This window comes from Podarcis vaucheri, assembly GCF_965113315.1.
Source record: "Podarcis vaucheri genome assembly, chromosome: 2".
In the NCBI taxonomy this organism is placed as follows: Eukaryota; Metazoa; Chordata; class Lepidosauria; order Squamata; family Lacertidae; genus Podarcis; species Podarcis vaucheri.
In genome coordinates, this window is record NC_138760.1 from 65,804,842 (window position 1) to 65,823,440 (window position 18,599).

The 18,599-nt window shown below is 42.1% G+C and overlaps 1 protein-coding gene across 3 annotated transcripts in view; it reads right to left on the reverse strand.

Moving 5' to 3' along the window:
* The window catches only part of RASGEF1C (RasGEF domain family member 1C), an 85,639-nt gene that overhangs the window by 36,376 nt on the left and 30,664 nt on the right, over positions 1-18,599 (reverse strand). For 2 of the 3 annotated variants that reach the window (XM_082211638.1, XM_082211640.1), the window contains exons 2-3: positions 6,063-6,244; positions 2,654-2,776 (exon numbers count right to left, since the gene is read on the reverse strand). In XM_082211638.1, the coding sequence (XP_082067764.1) occupies positions 2,654-2,776; positions 6,063-6,242 (303 nt within the window). In that variant the 5' untranslated portion in view covers positions 6,243-6,244. Of the gene's footprint in view, positions 1-2,653; positions 2,777-6,062; positions 6,245-8,054; positions 8,497-18,599 lie in introns of those variants that run through there. The other variant, XM_082211639.1, reaches the window with a different exon arrangement.

Below are 18,599 nucleotides of genomic sequence, written 5' to 3' on the forward strand. Positions count from 1 at the left end.
ATAATATAGGTGGCCTATGAAATTTCATGAGCGTTGTTGTGCGTGGTAGAGCAGGGAGGCTGGCAGGGGATTCTTTATCCCCTTCCCCTGTGACTTTTCCTCTGCCCCTATATCATTACACCATTGTCCATTTAGGACCACTATTACCCACGGCTGAAGACAGATATGTGGTTTAGGGAAGAGAAGCACTGAGAAAGCATTTCATGCTGCCTCCCCTCCCAATGTTAGGCCCTGTGTTAAAGAGACACCTGGCTACTTGTCCATTCTCTCTCTAAATATGGAAGCTCAGGGCTTGTTGAGGAGCTAGAGTACCAGGACGAGGGATGCTACAGGGATGAGGAAGTCCTGATTCTGTTGAACCACAACTCTCATCTTCCCTCACCACTGACCTTGCTGGTTGGCATTGATGGAAACTGGAGTCCAACACACCATCTGTAGGGTCACAGATTCCCAGTCCCTGAGCTAGTACATACTAGTAAAAAGTCTTCCTAATGAGGGCTTCTGAAAATAGCAAAATAGCTGACTGAGGCTGTTAAGCAGGTCTGTGACTGTATACTAAGACTGCCTGAGGCTGCAATCCAAATCCTGCTTATTTGGGAGTAAGCACCACAGAATTCATTAGGACTTACTTCTGAGTAAACATGGTTAGGACTGCATTATGAGTCTTCCTCTTCTGGATAAACAGCCAGGAAATAAAGATTTACCTTGAGAATCTTCTTGTTGGATCACATGAGATCAGTCAGCAGTCTGAATATTTCTGGGTGAATTAGTACCTTACTGAGGCTAAACATGGGCTATTTTTATAAGCTTTAAAGGCCAAGTTCACACCACAAACTATCACTCTTAACACCAGGGTTTTTTTTTATTTTCAGTGACAGAATAGCCAGATGGGGGATGTATTATAATCTTTTCCCTGCCACCAGACTCCGCTTTGAAGAAGCAAAAGCACAATACAGTTCTGCTATTCATGCACTGCTGACATTCTAACAAAAGTTTTGACAGTTGAGGATGGGAACTATTCTGGGAACTAAACTAACCCAGTTTCCAAGTTGTGTTTGTAGAAGCATTTTCAAAAATGGCACTTGCAGAAAGGCATGATGCAAAGAGAAATAATTTGGGATGTCCATGCTGTGACCTACATAATGCAGTGGGGGGAGTATTACTTTTCATATACTGATGAAAGAGCCATGAGTGTCAGTACAAAATTGGTGCCAGGGGAAGGGGGGGGGAGTAGGTGCCAGTACTCTATACAGGTTAGAACTGTCGCAAGCAAAACCCTGAGAGAGCAGGAAGCGTAGACGTTGCTGAAAACCATAGCGTTGTGGGAATGTTAAGGAAGTTAGGAGAGGAAATATTGTTTTGATATTAACCCTCCTCACTCACACTAGTGAGTAAACAGCAGAGCACATTCCCCTTGCAACTTATTGGAAACAAGTTGATGATTCGTTAGAATCCTTAAATTAAGCAATCCATTCTGGCTTGTCTAGTTTGGATTGTTCCTAGCAGGTTTCCCCTTTACTTTACTTTAAAAAAAAAGTAGTAACACAACACAGTCTTTTTTAAAAGTAAGAATAACGTTTTACTCACATTCCGTTCACAGCAGTAATTTGAAGACAGGCTTTATCTAGTGGTTGGAGTGAAAAGAAGTCTGAGCTACACCTCAGACTTTCTGCTTGTGGGCTCCATCCTATGTGAAGGCTGAGCCATGCGCTGGCTAAGAGCCAGGAGTGTGAGAGTCCAAGGGTAAGAGAGTAAGAGTCCAAGAGCGAGATGGTTGCATGGTCAGCTAGGGTCAACACCCATCTACCTGGTCACACATAGGGGGAGGAAGCTCCAGAGCAGGTATGACAGGATGTCCTCCCTGTCTGGAGCCACATTCGTGTGTGTGTCTATTCTAGGCAACAGGAAAATGTTGTATTCGACTGCTCTAGTAATAATACATCCTGCAAGTGTGTCCTACAATTCTAAGGTTCAACAGATTGAGCAAGCAAGACCATTGTATTTATGAAGAGACTTTACTACAAATAGAAACATTACCTTTCTGCATTCTGTTAGGGAATCATTACCTAACAACAGAACAATTTTGTTTTTGTTGTTGATGTGTAGTACAAATATATTAATGTTTTGTCATGCAGGCATTCACTGCAAAGTTAATGGGCAATTGCAATTCTGCTATGGGGAGTTGCCAGTGACAGGTAAGCCTGGAACGATTGCAAACTATGCCTAGGGCTAAGGGACGATGCATTAGGCAAAACTGAGATATATGGCATTGTAGTGACACCTGCTCTTGACAGTGCACAGCTTAAATGATTCCTCCTGGAACCCTGAAGGCTTCAGCGAAACCTTCAAGAAAGGAAAGGGAAACCACCTGGGAAGACTTGAGACAGGCTGCAAGAGGAAGATAGAAGGGGATTTGAAGCGTTTGCTACACCCAGTGCCTGCAGCTTTGCTCAGAGGCACTGATGTTATGTTAGAATGCAACCATGCTAGGCACTCAGCATCAACAAAAAACCCCATGGGAGTGAATGCACACAGGCAGCAAGGAATGTAAAGATTCAAAAGAGAATAAAGCCAGGGGATTTCTTTAGTTTGATCTAGCACTGACAGCTCTTTGCAAAGGCAGTCCCACCCACCCGCCATTGGTAGTACTAACCTTATCCAGCACTGGGTCATCCAGCTGCTGCTGCTCGATGCACTTGTGACAAACTCGGGACAGAAGTTCATGAGGCTCAATGAAGAGTCTTGAGCTCAGTAGGAATGTAAAGATATAGGCCTTCTGGAAAAGGGAAAGAGGCAAACTTATCTGCAAATAAATATGAGCGATGATTTCTCAAAGGGAACCCACAGCAAGACTTTGCAAGGAGGAGAGATTACATATATTGAAAAGAAGACAGAGCCTTACTCGTGTACAAGATAAACAGCTGTAATATAATGACTGGTAGCCACTAAAACTTTATCGTCATTGAATTGTCTGATCCCCCTGTAAAGTCATCTACCTGCTGGAAAGAAATCCCACAGATTAACTATGTGAATGGAGAAAAACTACTTCCTTTTGTTTGTTCTGAATCAATCACCATTCATTTGATTGGATAACCCACAGGTTTTATTACAATGAGAGATGGGGTAAAATACATCCGTTCACCACCATGCAAACTTTTACAAATGTCTATTATGTTCCAGCTGTACTTACAGCCTAGTGATGGATGACTGTCAGTTTTGGTTTCTCTCAGTTTCTCGTTTTCCCCAACAGTAAAAGTCACACTCCATATTTCCACACCTCAGCTTGCACTTTTAAAAAAGCTATCATGAAAACCCACCAACATTTTAGTGCCATTTTTAAAATAATGATTACGATTACAACAACAGATGTATGTATAGTACTGCATGTGTATAGAATTGCATTTTCCAATCTTGTCTTGTGTCCATCAGCTTAGATAGATAGAATCAGAGTTGGAAGGCATCCCGAGGATCATCTAGCCCAGGGGTCTGCAACCTTTAAGACAGAAAGAGCCACTTGGACCCGTTTCCGAATGGAAAAAAAAACCTGGGAGCCGCAAAACCATTGTGACATTTAAACCATGCGCGCCGCTGCCCTCTGATCTGACAGCGGGCGGGAAGGTGACGTTGGAACGGTGCGTGGCTAACGAACGCACCGCCCCCATGCAATGTCACAGCCAGTACAGCGCCCGCCACAGTGGGGAGTGTCGGGGCGCACAATGCACCTCCTCCCCTCGCTAGTATCTGCCCCGGAGCCACGGCAAAGGTGTAAAAGAGCCACATGCGGCTCCGGAGCCGCAGGTTGCAGACCCCTGATCTAGCCCAACTCCCTGCAATTTATGTATAAGATCACAGCCCAAATGTATGTATTTTAGATTGTAAGAACAAGATGAGACCTGCTGGATCAGACCAAAGGCCCACTTAGTCCAGCATGCTGTTCTCACAGTAGCCAATCAGATGCCTATGGGAAGCCTGAAAGAAGCACTCATCCCACCTGTGATTCCCAGCAACTGGTATTCAGAGGCTTACTGCCTCCAACCATGGATGTAGCATATAGCCCAGGGGTCAGCAACCTTTTTCAGCCATGGGCCAGTCCACCGTCCCCTCAAACCATGTGGTGGGCTGGACTATATTTTTGGGGGGGAAATGAACAAATTCCAATGCTCCACAAATAACCCAGAGATGCATTTTAAATAAAAGGACACATTCTACTTATGTAAAAACATGCTGATTCCCGGATGGTCCCCAGGCCGGATTGAGGAGGAGATTGGGCCGCATCCAGCCTCTGGGCCTTAGGTTGCCTACCCCTGATATAGCCATTGATCCTTTTCCTAATGATATCCAGCAGGCTGAAAGCAGAATGCTGGCAATCTTACACACTTACTTGGGATTACGTTATATTGAACGCAATATGATTTAATTTCAAGTAATTAGTAGATCGAAACTGTTAACCACATTTTTTGAGACACATGGTTGAGGATAAAAACCAATATTGTTGCAGCTAATTAAACAGAACCTATGCAAAATGCATAAGGTATTGTATAGTCCTGTAGTGTTACATGAAGAAAAAAACAACAACGTTAAGATTAAACATCTGCTTCACAACCAAAAAAACAAACAGGCAAAGAAATTAGATAATTTTGTTATACTTTTAGTTTCCAATTTTTTCATGCTTCACAGGACAAAATTAATCTATGAATATATGAAACTGTGAATATAAGATGGATATGTATCATGCTCATGTGTGTGTTGCTAAAAATGTCAGAATTTGCTGAACTTTGCAATTATTGACTTTGAAGCATTAGCCTTGGTAGAGTATTCATCTCCAGCACAGTGGAGTTTTTTTTAAATAAAAAAATAGCCACTCTTTTCATGGGCTAAGGCTGCAATCTTGAGTGCTCATTTCCTTTCATGTAAATGACCATTGTTTTCAATCAAAAGTTGTTAGGCTATAGATTCTCACTAATGAAGTACTTTTAGCTCTAGATGTAACAACAAAAGCCAAGTTAACAGTGGCTGCAATTGAGCCCTAAGTTATACATGTTTAGAAGTAATTGAACTAAATGGAACTTAAGATCTTTTAACTGTGAGTGCAATTGAAAGCAGCATTTAGCAAACTAGAATTCGCAATAATAAGAACATGTCCCCTGATCCAGTTGGTTAGGCTATTCTTAGTATATGATATTTGTTTAACATCCCTTCCTCCCCTTGACTTTGCCCCAGTGATTTGGATGAAGTCTAGGAAGAATAATAGAAACTTCAGGTTAAATCAAAGGGTTACACAGAACCATTTATCTTGCAGTGTATCCTACATTTCATCAAACATTTACAATTCTTGTCATGATACAAATTTCCTTTCCACTTGGGCAACCATGCTACTTCAGTGTGAAAGAGCTCTACAAGAATCACATAATCATAAATATTTATTCCCTATCATTCCACTGAATACAGCAATACCCAAGGTGGGTTACAACTCACATAGTATAGAACACTATTGATAAAACATGCAGCGATCCAGTAAAACAGTATGGGAGATCACATTCAGTATACTCAAGACCTTAAGCTCATTCAAACAAAATAGCATTTTAATGCCCCATAAACCAAGCAGACCTCCTACTATGTTGAAAGCCCTCAACCAAACCTCCGACAACAGTGGGATTCAGATAAATCTCCCACAATGACTGAAACGTGAATGAAGACTCATATGGGAGATGTTGTTCCATTGGTACCTTAGTCCTAAATCATTTAGGACTTTTAAAGTGGTAGCTAGCGCTTGAACTGGGATTTGAAATGGATGAGTCCCATCAGTGGAAGCCCTGCACAAAGACCACCACTTGTGCAATGGGGCTTTCCTCTCTCTCCTCCTCTCCCCCCCAAAAAAATATTGGCTCTGGGGGGGGGGTTGTTGAGAGAACTCCCAGAACAGTAAGTGAAAAGGGAGGGGGGACATTCTGTCTGGCAAGCTGAAATGCATGCCCTGACAGTATGATGGACATAGCAAGAATCCCTCCCAACGATCCAGTTCATGAAAGTGATGTGGCAGCTTACATTAACACACGACTTACCTCAGGGTAGTAGTCAGCTGTAGGTATAAGATGCTGGATTAAAGCGTCAAGAGATGCTGAGGTGAGGTTTCCATCTTGAAAGATCAGCCCTCCTTCATCACCTTCTTTGGGTGGATGTAGATGATGAGGGCTGAAGCCACAAGGAGTAAACATGCTGGTAGAGCTCAGTGTTTGGGGCATCCCTGTAACAGAAGGCAGAGCAAGATCTTAAAGTCAGCAGAGAAGTTCAACTAGAGCTATGGCCATAAACTGAAATGTTGCCTAACAGTGAATAACTAAAATGAAAGGTTTAGGTTTGCAAAATCTCTCAGGTGTTTGGAAGAAGAGCTGGGACTCCTGTTCCAACATTACCATCTGACAGGGCCCAGCCCCTCCCCATTCTTCCTTATCTGCCTCTTCATCTTCCTCCAGAGCCTGCCATCCCACATCTGACCCTGAAGATGCTGAGTGACACATGACACTCTGATGGCCATTTTCAGGAACAATTAATTAATTGTGTACTGCCTGAAGACTCTCCGTTCATTTTTTGCCCTTAATCTAGGTCAGGGATGGGAAAATTGTGGCCTTTCAGATGTTGGATTCCAAGTCCCATCATCCCTTACAGTTGACCATGCTGACTGAGGCTCGTGGAAGCTGGAGCCCAAAAGAAGTTAGAGCGCCACAGGTTCCCTGCCTGTAGCTTAGGTGAAAGCCTGTAAGAGCCCTGTCAGGCAGCTGTATATATTCCTATTAATAAACCTGTCAAGTTTCAAACACCTGAATTCAGTAGTTAACATTTTGCAGACAGCACATCTTGCTAACTCAAACAACTCAATGTCTATGCCTGCTTAAACTAAAACATTAAGGAATCAACTCTTATTTGAGGGGAAAGAAATTAAGAGTGTGTGCCCCAGCATTGTGCCTAGGTTCACATTCCACAGGGTGGATATGTATTACTGTTCTCTCTCTCATTCTTAGTTTTCCTTCTGCCAGAAATAACTTGTCTCACACAGTGCTTTCTGCTGAGGGTAAACAAGGCAAAGATAATAAGGTGCCAAGTGATGATGATAATGATAAACAGGGGCTTTCTATGGATTGCGAAGGTAGCAGCAATCTGGCTGTGGCAGCAGGATATAAGTGTGACAATGCTTTTAAAATGTCCCACAGATATCTCCCTGGGCCTCCCATGGGTGGGAGAAGAGAGGATAAATCCTTGCTAAACCAGATGGTTTCAGCAATGGCAGGGCAGTTATAGCACTTACTTAGCCTCTTAAATGGCAAGGAAGCCTTCTTCTGCCAAAGCTATTTGGGATCCATCCCTGGCCCTGTTCCTACACCAGCTACGCCATCAGTAGCAGCCTGCCTGCCTTGCTGAGGCCCACAAAATTGCTCTGGGCGATATCTCTTGATGTACCCAGTCCACTGAAGTTCACTCTGTGGTCATGAGGCAGATCACACTTTGTTTGGGGCCATCTACTGGACCCCTTCATCGTGCAAACATTAATCATTGTTCAAAAGGAATAGAAAACATCAAGCAGATATATATCTATATTCTGGTTCCTCTCTATTCTCATGTTGAATTATCCAGGAATAAGGAGTGGGGCTGCACCAATCAGCGATGGCCCTGCTGTTAACTGCACATCTCCTGACTTCTGTGCACCCAGTGTTAATGGCTATAGCAAATAGTTGTGTGCATAAAGCCTTTGCTGGGACCTCCAACTCTGAATGACCAGGATTGCAGATAATAGGGAAACCTTAATGCATACAACTCTATGTGCAAAGGTCCCCTTGCTCCAGATGTTCACACTGTATTTGCAGACATCTGACGTGGGGCTACTCTATGCAGTCCTACTGTTTGTTCCTGTAGCGTGCAGCACAACAGCAAAGAACATCCAAATAGCGCACACAACAACAAAAAATCCTGAAAAATGGCTTGGAGAAAGTATTTGGCTTAAAAAGTGCAGAAGAAATTCTTTTCTTTTCTTTTCTACCTTGCTTTTATGCACTCCTTACCACTTTATTCATGCTTCTTCTTCTTTGGCGATCACTTATAGCTGAGTAAGATTGTCTTCCATAAACACGGTTTTAACAATGAGTCTGTAAGTGATTGTGGAGGCCAATTCTGGATCCACACAGTAGGGACATTCGTTTCCGGGCAGGAGTTGATCACGGTGTGGATTTGCCAAGCATGCCTTCCTTTTAGCACGTTTCTCCCTTGCGTCCTGAGTTTGAGTGCCTTCAAAGTCTATGACACCCTTGGTAAAGGCTGTTCTCCAGTTGGAGTGCTCACAGGCAAGTGTTTCCCAATTGTTGGTGTTTATACTACAGTTTTAAAGATTTGCCTTGAGACAGTCTTTAAACCTCTTTTGTTGACCACCAGCATTACGCTTTCCATTTTTAAATTCGGAATAGAGCAGTTGCTTTGGAAAATGATAATCAGGCATCCACACAACAATTGATGTTGAAGAATCATTGCTTCTTCCAGTACACTGGTATTAGTTTGCCTGTCTTCCTAAGTGATGTGTAAAAATTTTAGGAGACTCCATTGATGGAATCTTTCAAGGAGTTGGAGACACCAGAAATATCTTAAGAATAATAAGGAAGGCCATAGATCACTCGTAGAGCATCTGCTCTGCATGTAGAAAGCCCTGGTTCAGTTTCCTAAAATTTCAGGGTAAGTATGAGAGAAAACACTGTGTGAAATCCCAGAGAGCCATTGCCAGTCAATGTCGGCAACACTAAGTTAGATGGACCAATGGTCTGGTGCAGAATAAGGCAGCTTCCTACGTTCCTAATAAATTAATACATGGAGCAGCCATTCTGAGGCATATTATTAGCATTTAATACAATGCACTGTCCCTGTTGTTCCTCTAGATTTGGAACACTGCCAGGGTATAGTCTGAAGGCACATAAGACCACCACCTGGATGGGAGACTTCCTGGAAACCACATGTGTGTTGACTTGGATCCCATGTTGGATGGAAGAAAGGTGGGGTGTAATATGAATAATGCTTCACTAGTTTTAACTATGAACAAAAAGTGGTGGTGGGAAAGAGATGTTACTTCACTTGGTTTTGAATGACAAGGTTGTCAGGGCACTGAACCCTATTCAGGCTTCATTGATAGAATTTTCATTATCTCGTCCTTCAATGAGAAAGTCCCTGCAGTTTGGTCTGATTCACTCCTACATTTGTTTCCAGAAAATCTGTAATAATATTGTCGGTGATGGATCTCCAACTACTGAAAGAAAGGAGAGGGGGAAGGCCTTCTCTTGATTAAAAACCAAACAAGACAACAAGAAGGCTTGATTTCGAAAGGACAGCATGCTCATGAACAGTAATTGAATTTGTGTTACTCTAGCAAGCAAAGAAGCTATAGAAATTTCTTGTTTTAAAGGGGGGTATGCAGTGCATTGATAATAATCTTCCCAGCCTCAAATGATTGCTGTTCATCCTACATTATATTAAATGCAGTGTACATACTGTATTAAATCTGGAAAGATGGCCAAATCCCACTTATTGCCAGCATATTGCCACCATATTACTGTTTTGTTTCTATGGCAATAATCTCTATAAAAGTATGTAGCTATATAGAATGAGGAATGAATTTTACAGATGTATAACTACTAGAGCCAGGGGTGGTTTTTTGGTTTTTTTTGGTATTTGCTTGCTTTTTTTAAAAAAAAAAAGGTTGCAAAACTGTATCAGTTACATGTCTCACACTTTCTCCAATGCACTCTGTGTCATAATTTATGCCCCACAGATCCCCTCTTTCGACCCCAGATTTATTAGCTAACAGAAATTAAGCAAAAGACTTCCCAGATATTGTTAATAAATGCACATTAAAAGGTAAAGTTACCCCTGCCCGTACGGGCCAGTCGTGTCCGACTCTAGGGTTGTGCGCCCATCTCACTTAAGAGGCCGGGGGCCAGTGCTGTCCGGAGACACTTCCGGGTCACGTGGCCAGCGTGACGAAGCTGCTCTGGTGAGCCGGCACCAGTGCAGCACACAGAAACACTGTTTACCTTCCCTCTAGAAAGCGGTCCCTATTTATCTACTTGCACTTAGGGGTGCTTTCGAACTGCTAGGTGGGCAAGAGCTGGAACCGAACAACAGGAGCTCACCCCGCCACGAGGATTCGAATCGCCGACCATGCGATCGGCAAGCCCTAGGCGCTGAGGTTTTACCCACAGCACCACCTGCACATTATACTACTTCAAATGTCTTTTGAAAGCTAAGCGGAAGCAACATGCTCCTGAAGTCACTCCTGACTGAGGTAATATATAATTATCCCATTTTAACTCCATACCAACCCTATGCAACATAGATTTTAGCAACAGTGATTTTTCCAAAGCTTTTAAAGATGAGCAGGGATTTGATAGCATGTATTTCTGTTCCACATTCAACGCTCATCCTGATAATGCTCAAAACACACGTGTAAATATAGTTGTTGAAAGGCTGGCATGGCATGTTAGCCACAGAAGAACTGCTTTTCATTCAGTGGATATGAACATTTTGCTTTGAGGGATGTGTATTTCTCTAATAATGAGATACAATACTGTTAGACTTTATCCTACTGAAATAAACAGACAAAAACAGGAGTTGCCTGGAAGGACAGATTATACTGCATACATTAGAAAAGCAAAATCCTGTTTTTTCCTCATTGTGCAGGACTAGGATTTAGTTTTTCCTTTCTTTATTTCTTTTATGCATTACAATAGGGGAAAGGGATCAGCAGCCACGTATCTTCTTCTCTTATTTTTCTCTGTTCTTCCTTTTTTCATATTCATTGCATTTGTTATCTTCATTTACATGACAACATAGCTCTGCTGTCTTCAATGGCTTATGGTTATTATAAATATAATTCATTTGACTTGAGCTCTGCTATGGATTGTTTTGTTATACTTTGTATATATCAACTGGGGATAGCCAATGCGACACCTTCCAGATGTTGTACTCCAACTCCCACCAGTCCCAGTTAGCATGTCTGATTGTTTGGAATGATGGCAGCTGAGGTACAACATCTGGACAATACCAAGTTTGCTATCCCCAATCTAAAAGAATAACTGAAAAAATATAGGGATTATATCACTATATTGTTTTGGGGCACATGCTCTTCCCCAGAAAGAACCCAAGACTCAGCTGCCAATAATAAACCCACTGAGTTAAACAAGTCAGGTGGGCAGCTCCACATCCAACAGCTGCTGGGTGAAGAATAGCACTGGCGCTAATTCTAAGGATGTCAGGATGTTGGGGAGATTATGTCAGAATTGGCCTCATGGCACAGAGAAAGACAATCTAGGCTGGAAGCAAAGTGCAGGTGTGTTTGCAGGGCGGAGGAGAGTGACATTCTCAGCAAAGAAGAACTTAGAAATATATAGAGGCAGTTTTGGACTATCCATACTTATAACTTGGCAGAGAGCCATTTTTTTGGTTAGTGTTACAAGTCTGCTCTGTGCAGCGTGTGTCAACAAGAAGTATGGATTCACAGGAGCCTCTTTCCGCTTAAACGGAAAAAGGTGCTTCAGCCCCAGAAGAGCAGGATTCTTTTAAAAGCAATAGAAAATCAGTCACCCAAGAGGCTTTTGTTAGATATCGTCCTACTTTAACCATAGTCCCTGTGCCATCATCACAAGTCAGCATTCATCTGTGAGAACCATTCAGGGCTGCTTTTTTCCTCTCTAACAGCCAACTTTTCCTGAATCTACAGTTGTTATGGGCATTCAAGCATAGGAAGAGACTTGTTCAAATGATTGTGAACAGCCTCAGAGTGGGCACAGCTCTGTTTACCCTGCTTGCAGGACTTGAAGTAATAATTTGTGAGAAAACCTTTGGTCCCGCTTTGCAAACCATGAAGTTAAGAAGCCCATCCCCTCCTACTTTGTTCAACAGCAGCATGGAAATCACTGCAAATAAGACTGTAATAATCAGAGGTCTTTCTCCAGGTCTCCCCACTTAATGAGGAGATGTGGATAGTTGTGCCCCCATTCTGGAATGCTGTCCCTATGAAGGTTCATCTGGTGTCTACAAAAGCATATTTTCAGCACCAAGGGAAGATATTTCTGTGTCCCCAGGCCTTTTAATAATGATTGCAATAACTAGACCAATCCTGCTTCACCTTTAGTACTGCTTGTTATTGTTTTTATTAATCTTGTACAGCTTTGTGATGGTTTATGGTGATTTTTGAATTTATTGAACTGTACCCAACATTAGTTCTAGCTTCAGTAGCCAAACTGAAACCAGCAGAGCTAAGTTAGTCATGTCCATTCATTTCAATGGGTCTATTCTGAGTAGAACTAGCTTTCTAAAGTATTTGGATTTTATGAACCATTCAGAGGATCTGGTAAATTGGATGGTGCTTTGAATGCAATAAATAAATAAATAAATGCAAATTGATATTTGAGAGAAGAACTTGGGCATCTTGGAGCCGATGCTTGTTTCAGGGTAGTAAACTAACATTTAGGATAAGTTCACCCAGAAAAGCCAATTATCACTGAAAATACTTAGGAAGGAAGCCTTAATTTTGGGATCCAAAAAGCTTAAGAAGCACTTGCCAAGATGGCTTACAAACTCTCACAATGCAATCCTATGCATATCTACCCAGCAGCAGGGCCTTGCAGAGCCAGGCAGATAATGTGCCCCCCTTTTTTTACCCTGGGGATAACTGAAGTCTTATAAATAAGTAAGTATATAAATAATTTTCACAAAAGTTATGCTGACAAATAATTTTCTTTCAAGGCTTGAACCGTATCTGCATATCTGAGTATCTGCCTTTGCGCCTCCGCGTTCGCCCCAGTGCATCCCCTGTGATTGTGAATATGCTGACTGAGGCCCCCTTTGGAACCGGAGGCCTGGGCCAAGTGGCCCATAGCCCCCCACCCACCCCGGTCTGGGCCTGCCCAGCAGCAAGGCCCACTGAATTCAATGGGACTTACTGCTATGTGTGTGGGATTGCAGCCTCATTATCCTTCCATGGCTCAAGACCATTAGGCAGTGGAACCATCTTACTGTTTACAGCCAAGCAGAGCGTAAGATAGTCAAAAGATTGGTTAAATGAATGTCTGTTTTGGTATTTCCTTCAGTGAATTGTGATTCACTATTTGCTGCCGATACACAGTCTTTTTTGCTTTCATCCCAATAAAACAAGTTTTATTACTGTAAACCCTCAGTGAATTATTGCTAAAAGCAAAACAGCTGCTTCTGCTTACTTATATAGCTACTGTGTCATCGGTGTCTCATGCATCAATTTGCAGAGCAGTTTAGGACAGCATGACTATGAAGCCTGTTCTACTGTTTTTTAACAAGTTGCCTATTTAAGATATCTGATGCAGACAGTCATTAGTTGTTGTCAAATTATCAGCAGTGCAAACACTGATGAAAAGCCAGCTGTGTTGGTATGAAAATAATCTATGTCCTGAACAAGAAGAATTAGTCTGGCATCACTGATGGCTCAGCCAGGTAAGTGGGGAGTGAGAAGGCTGCTGCAAACCTCCCTGTTCTACTAATGAGAAATAAGAATAATAAATGGCCATATTCCACATATTAAGGAATATAAATGTATCCTGGGGTATTATGTGAAGGTACACAAAACTGCCATCTTGTTGAAGCAAAGGTGTGCTTGGATAGAAGACAACTTGTGATGGAAGAAAGGCAGGATATAAATGAAAGAAAACAAATCAGTAACATTTATAGATCTCTTAGTATATTGTCAGGTGCCTCACTCGTTAGATGCCTCTGCCTGATTTTCAGGAAATTATCCCGTCATACAGCACCCCTCTGTTATGTCCTAGGCCTTTCATGAAGTCCCACAAACACTCAGGCCAGGATTTTCAGGGACTACAAAAGGCTGTGGTGTGGAACAAGGATGCTAAACAGTTCCATTGTGCAAGAGGCCTTCTGTGTACATAACTCTGGATATACGGTATCCCAAAAGGTTTTTTAAAAATTATGATTTATCTCTTACTTTCTGGTTACTCAAAAAAACCTTTAAAAACCAACAAACTTTTACAAACTTTTGTGAAAGCAGAATAACTAGGCTGAAACCCTACACTCACATTATCTGGTATTAAGTCCCATTGAACTCAGTGGCGCTTACCTCTGAGTAGACACATAAGGGATTGTATCATAAGCCAGGGCAAAGTCACCATCAGAGATGTTATAAATTGCCTTCCAGTAGGTTTAGAAAATTATTAGGTACATAATACTGAAGCCGATGGCAGTTGTTGCTTTCTTTTCACATTTTCAACAGGCCATAAAACATTCAATTTACAGCCTGAAAAGTTGTCAGATTGCACAAGCATCATCCTATACATCACAATTAATGAAAAAACCTTGGCGGTGCTTGAACAAGAAACAAATACATTTTACTGCACAACGTATTAATTCAAGGAAGTATAGGAAGGTGAGTGAGAAAGGGAGAAAATATTTTTTTTAGAGTCACAATCACATAGTGGCAATAAAGCATAAATTTGGAGACTTTTGCCTGCTTATTGCTCAGAAGCAGGAAAGAAGCCGCTATGTGTTTAGTAACAACCAATACAACTACAGTGGTACCTTGGGTTAAGCACTTAATTCGTTCTGGAGGTCCGTTCTTAACCTGAAACTGTTCTTAACCTGAAGCACCACTTTAGCTAATGGGGCCTCCTGCTGCTGCCGCGCCACCGCATGCAATTTCTGTTCTGATCCTGAAGCAAAGTTCTTAACCCGAGGTATTATTTCTGGGTTAGCGGAGTCTGTAACCTGAAGCGTCTGTAACCTGAAGCGTCTGTAACCCGAGGTACCACTGTAGTGAGACCAGCAGCATTAGGATGTCCCCTTTAAAGGGGCATCACTGTAAGGAATAACTGATAGTACACACATGCAACGGGGTGGTCACTTTCACCCTTGGCCAGCCATCCGGCATCTACATGCTGGCACTGGCAGTGAGCCAAACTGGGCGTTGCTACCCATATTCTCTCCCATGTAAGTACATATCACATTTACACCATATACACAGCACACATGCACCATGCCCTTATTTACTGCTGCTGAGATTTTCCAGTTTGTAGTCGCGAGAGATTGTTGGCTCGCTGTGCTCAGATGAGCTACTCACCCACTGCTGTCTGCCAGCCTTTGTGGATTGAAGAGCCCTGCCACTGCCAGGCTGATACAAGGCAATCAAGACTGGAGGAGCAGCCAACAGCAGTTGACTCTGGGTTGCCCCAAGACATTTTGACACCTGAGGTGATCCACAAAATGGCTGTCCCCCCCACCCTGCCACCAGGGAAGAAGTGAGTGAAGATCAAGGAGAATCAAATCCACCTTCTCCAGACCAGAAGAGCGTCCTATTTTTTGAGAGGCCCTGTAGAGATAGCATGCAGGGGCTGCTGAGGAGGGAGTGGATTCTGCCCCTGTGGATCCTGCCACCTGAGGCGGTCGCCTCACCTTGCCTCACGGGTAACAGATACATCTCAACAAGAATTCTAGCAGCATAGCATTCATTTATCTTTGGGACAAATGGGGCATGTTCGTAATACTTGCTCCTGTTCTTCAGAAATGTTTTAGCAAAACAAAATATTTGCCAGCTACTCTCAATAATTGTCTATTTTTAAAAAAACAACAACACTACCCATCTTTAAACCCTGAAAGATGCCCAGTGCATCAACAACAGTGTAACATTAAAATCAATTACTAACATGCTGCTTGTGAGAGAGCAAGGTCACCTTCCTGGCAGAATGCTTTTGTTTATGCTCATGTCTGTAAATTTTGTTTGATAGGAAAAATGAGTTACTGATTAGCATGAGCTTGAGAGACAGTCCCAAGCAGAATATAAATCAGAAACAGAATGATTTCCGGCCAATTAAATTAATCACCAATCAAAATTCTACCCAGGCAACAGTTCTCCAGAGCCTTCTTACCCCTCCAAATTTTTAATATAACTTTCCTTTTTATGTTAGCATCAGCGCAAAAAAGGAGAAAGATCTTTAAGAAGAAGCAAAGTGGATAAACTATTTGATCTTAAAATATTGCCAGTCATCAGAATTAAGGCATATGAAAGGCGATCACTGTAAAAGGACATAATACTGAGCTGAATTAAATTGCTATTATTGCCTTGTTTGAGAGATCAATATAATTGCACCTGTTCAGGCAGCCATGTAACTAGGACGCCTTAGGGTGAAACTACAGCTTGGGATCAGGTTAGTCTCTTCCCTTCCTGAATGCTATGATTGGCTGATGAGGTCATCCTTTATATAGCAGGCGGGGCCCATTACCTAAATCAGGGGTTGGCAACCCAAGGCCCATGGGCTACAAGCAGCCCATGGGGGTTGCTTAACCAGCCCATGGACCCCTGCCGCCCGCTTGGGGACCCCCACCACCCACTCAGTCAGCTGCCGTGCGCTGCACTAAACTGGGCAAAGTGGGGGACCACCTTCCGCAACGCTGGCCAGCTTCTCATTGGCTGCAGGAAGCTCCTGCAGCCAATGGGAAGCTGTGTATGCCTCCTCTGCACTGGAAGGAGTGCCAAAAATAGTACTGGCCCAAGCCACAAAAACTTTGCCGACCCCTGACTTACATCATAGGAGCCTACACAACACAAAACACTGTTGCTGTATGTAGGTTTTATTTGCTTTTCATCTTATATTTTGGAAATGTACATCCAGTTTTTTCCCCCTTTAAATTTTTTTTGGGGGGGGGGCAAGTGAATGGGGCCCTAAGCTATATACATGATTTAGTTTATACGTAAATCCGGCACTGCTGGTAGCACAAGATATAAGGTTCTGGAGCCTGACTGCTGGAAGCCTGGATTTAATGTGTTTTCTTGCCCTCTGCACTCCCCCCCCCCACCTCCCACAGTTCTTCACTCAGACTTGTTTGTGGGTTTTTTCTAAGTAACACTGACTAGTCAAGTAATTAATTTAACATTTAAAGTTCAATTATCAATTCATCAACAGCTAATCAAGACTAGGAAAGAAAGAGGGTAGGAAATATATTGCAACACAATCCTATGCATGCTTACTCATAAGTCAAGCTTCATTGAATGTCATGCTTCTTACTCTCTGGTAAGTGTGCATAGGATTGCAATCTCAGTCTTAAAATGTCACCTCCTTACAATAGTACATGTTGCTTGGAATCTTAACACAGAGTGAATGTGCTTTCTGGCAGTCTTGATAGCCACAGCAGGGTGGATGTGGAAATTAAGACTTCCCTGTGCTGGTATAGTTTGGTGGGGATGGGGAGCAGGCAAAGTAACATCTCCAAAACCAGTGGTTACATCCAACTAACATCTGCTCAGAGTTGATCTACTGAGATTAATGAATTTACATTAGCCATGTTTCTTCATTTCAATGGGACTATTCTGAGTAGGTTCAGCATTGAATACAACCCCAGAGCTTGAAAGACCAGAAATGTCTTATATTGCATTAGTTCCACTGATGTCACTGGGAAAGGAAATCCAAATAAGTATTTATTAATTAAGTACCCTATTGTTGAGATGATCAAGGTGGCCAGCAAAGATTGCTATCAAATATGGTTTCACTGTTCAGTATAATATGGTTTCACTGTTCAGTATAAGCAAATTGCGTGTGACAAGTGAAATCCCAGCAGCAGCGTGACAGTGAGGTGAGATCAGAATCACTCTCTTTCAATCTTGGGGTTAATCCGGACACACTGCTGCTCATCTAAATGAAGGCCAAATCAATATGATGCTCTTAGAACCACAATGGCAAATATGTAAACGATTTAAAAAGAAAAGAAAAAGCAACATAATATCTCATACTCATGTCTTCTTGGCTAAAACTCTAACAAAAATCACCCTCATTTTCACCTCTCAACTGGACAGTGAATAAAAAACTTGTATAACTATTAGAATGCAACTTATATTACCCGCTGATTGCTTCTCTCACAATTCTGCAGTTTCTGCAGAAAGCTGCATGTAACAATGCTTCACTCACAAAGCCTTTTCATTTATTAACACCTCCTGTTACTTGTCTCCACATCAAAAATAAGAGAATGCATATGAAAACTGCCTTCGTGGTGTCTGTCAGAGAAACTTAAGAAATAATAAATCACCTGCACCAATCTACAATTCATGTCCACACCCACCCACCACTCAGATATCTGTGTACACTTGCATATGCAAGTATACTTGCATACACACAGAGATGCAAAAGTGGTTTTGGACATGGCGTAGCAGGCTGTGTATATTTCAAGGGCTTTTCAGTTAACAAATAAAATGTATTGTTGGATGAAGGAAAAGCATCTTTCTCAATCTATAAATATTCATCACCAATCCACTGCAAACCAAGCAGAGCCAGGAGCAACCTGTCAACTTGACACTATGGTTAATTGAACCACGTTGCAATTAATATTAAACATCACCCAATCAGCACATGAAGAATGTTCATGACCAATGTGAAAATACTATGAACCTGATTTATTGGTTGGATTGTTGCCCTGAATGGAAATATGATAATATACAGAGACTCTTCCAGGTATAAATGATGCTTCATGAATGTGAAATATCTATGTTTCTCTTGGATCAGATTTGTGACTTCACTGATAATAGTTTTTGACACTACTGT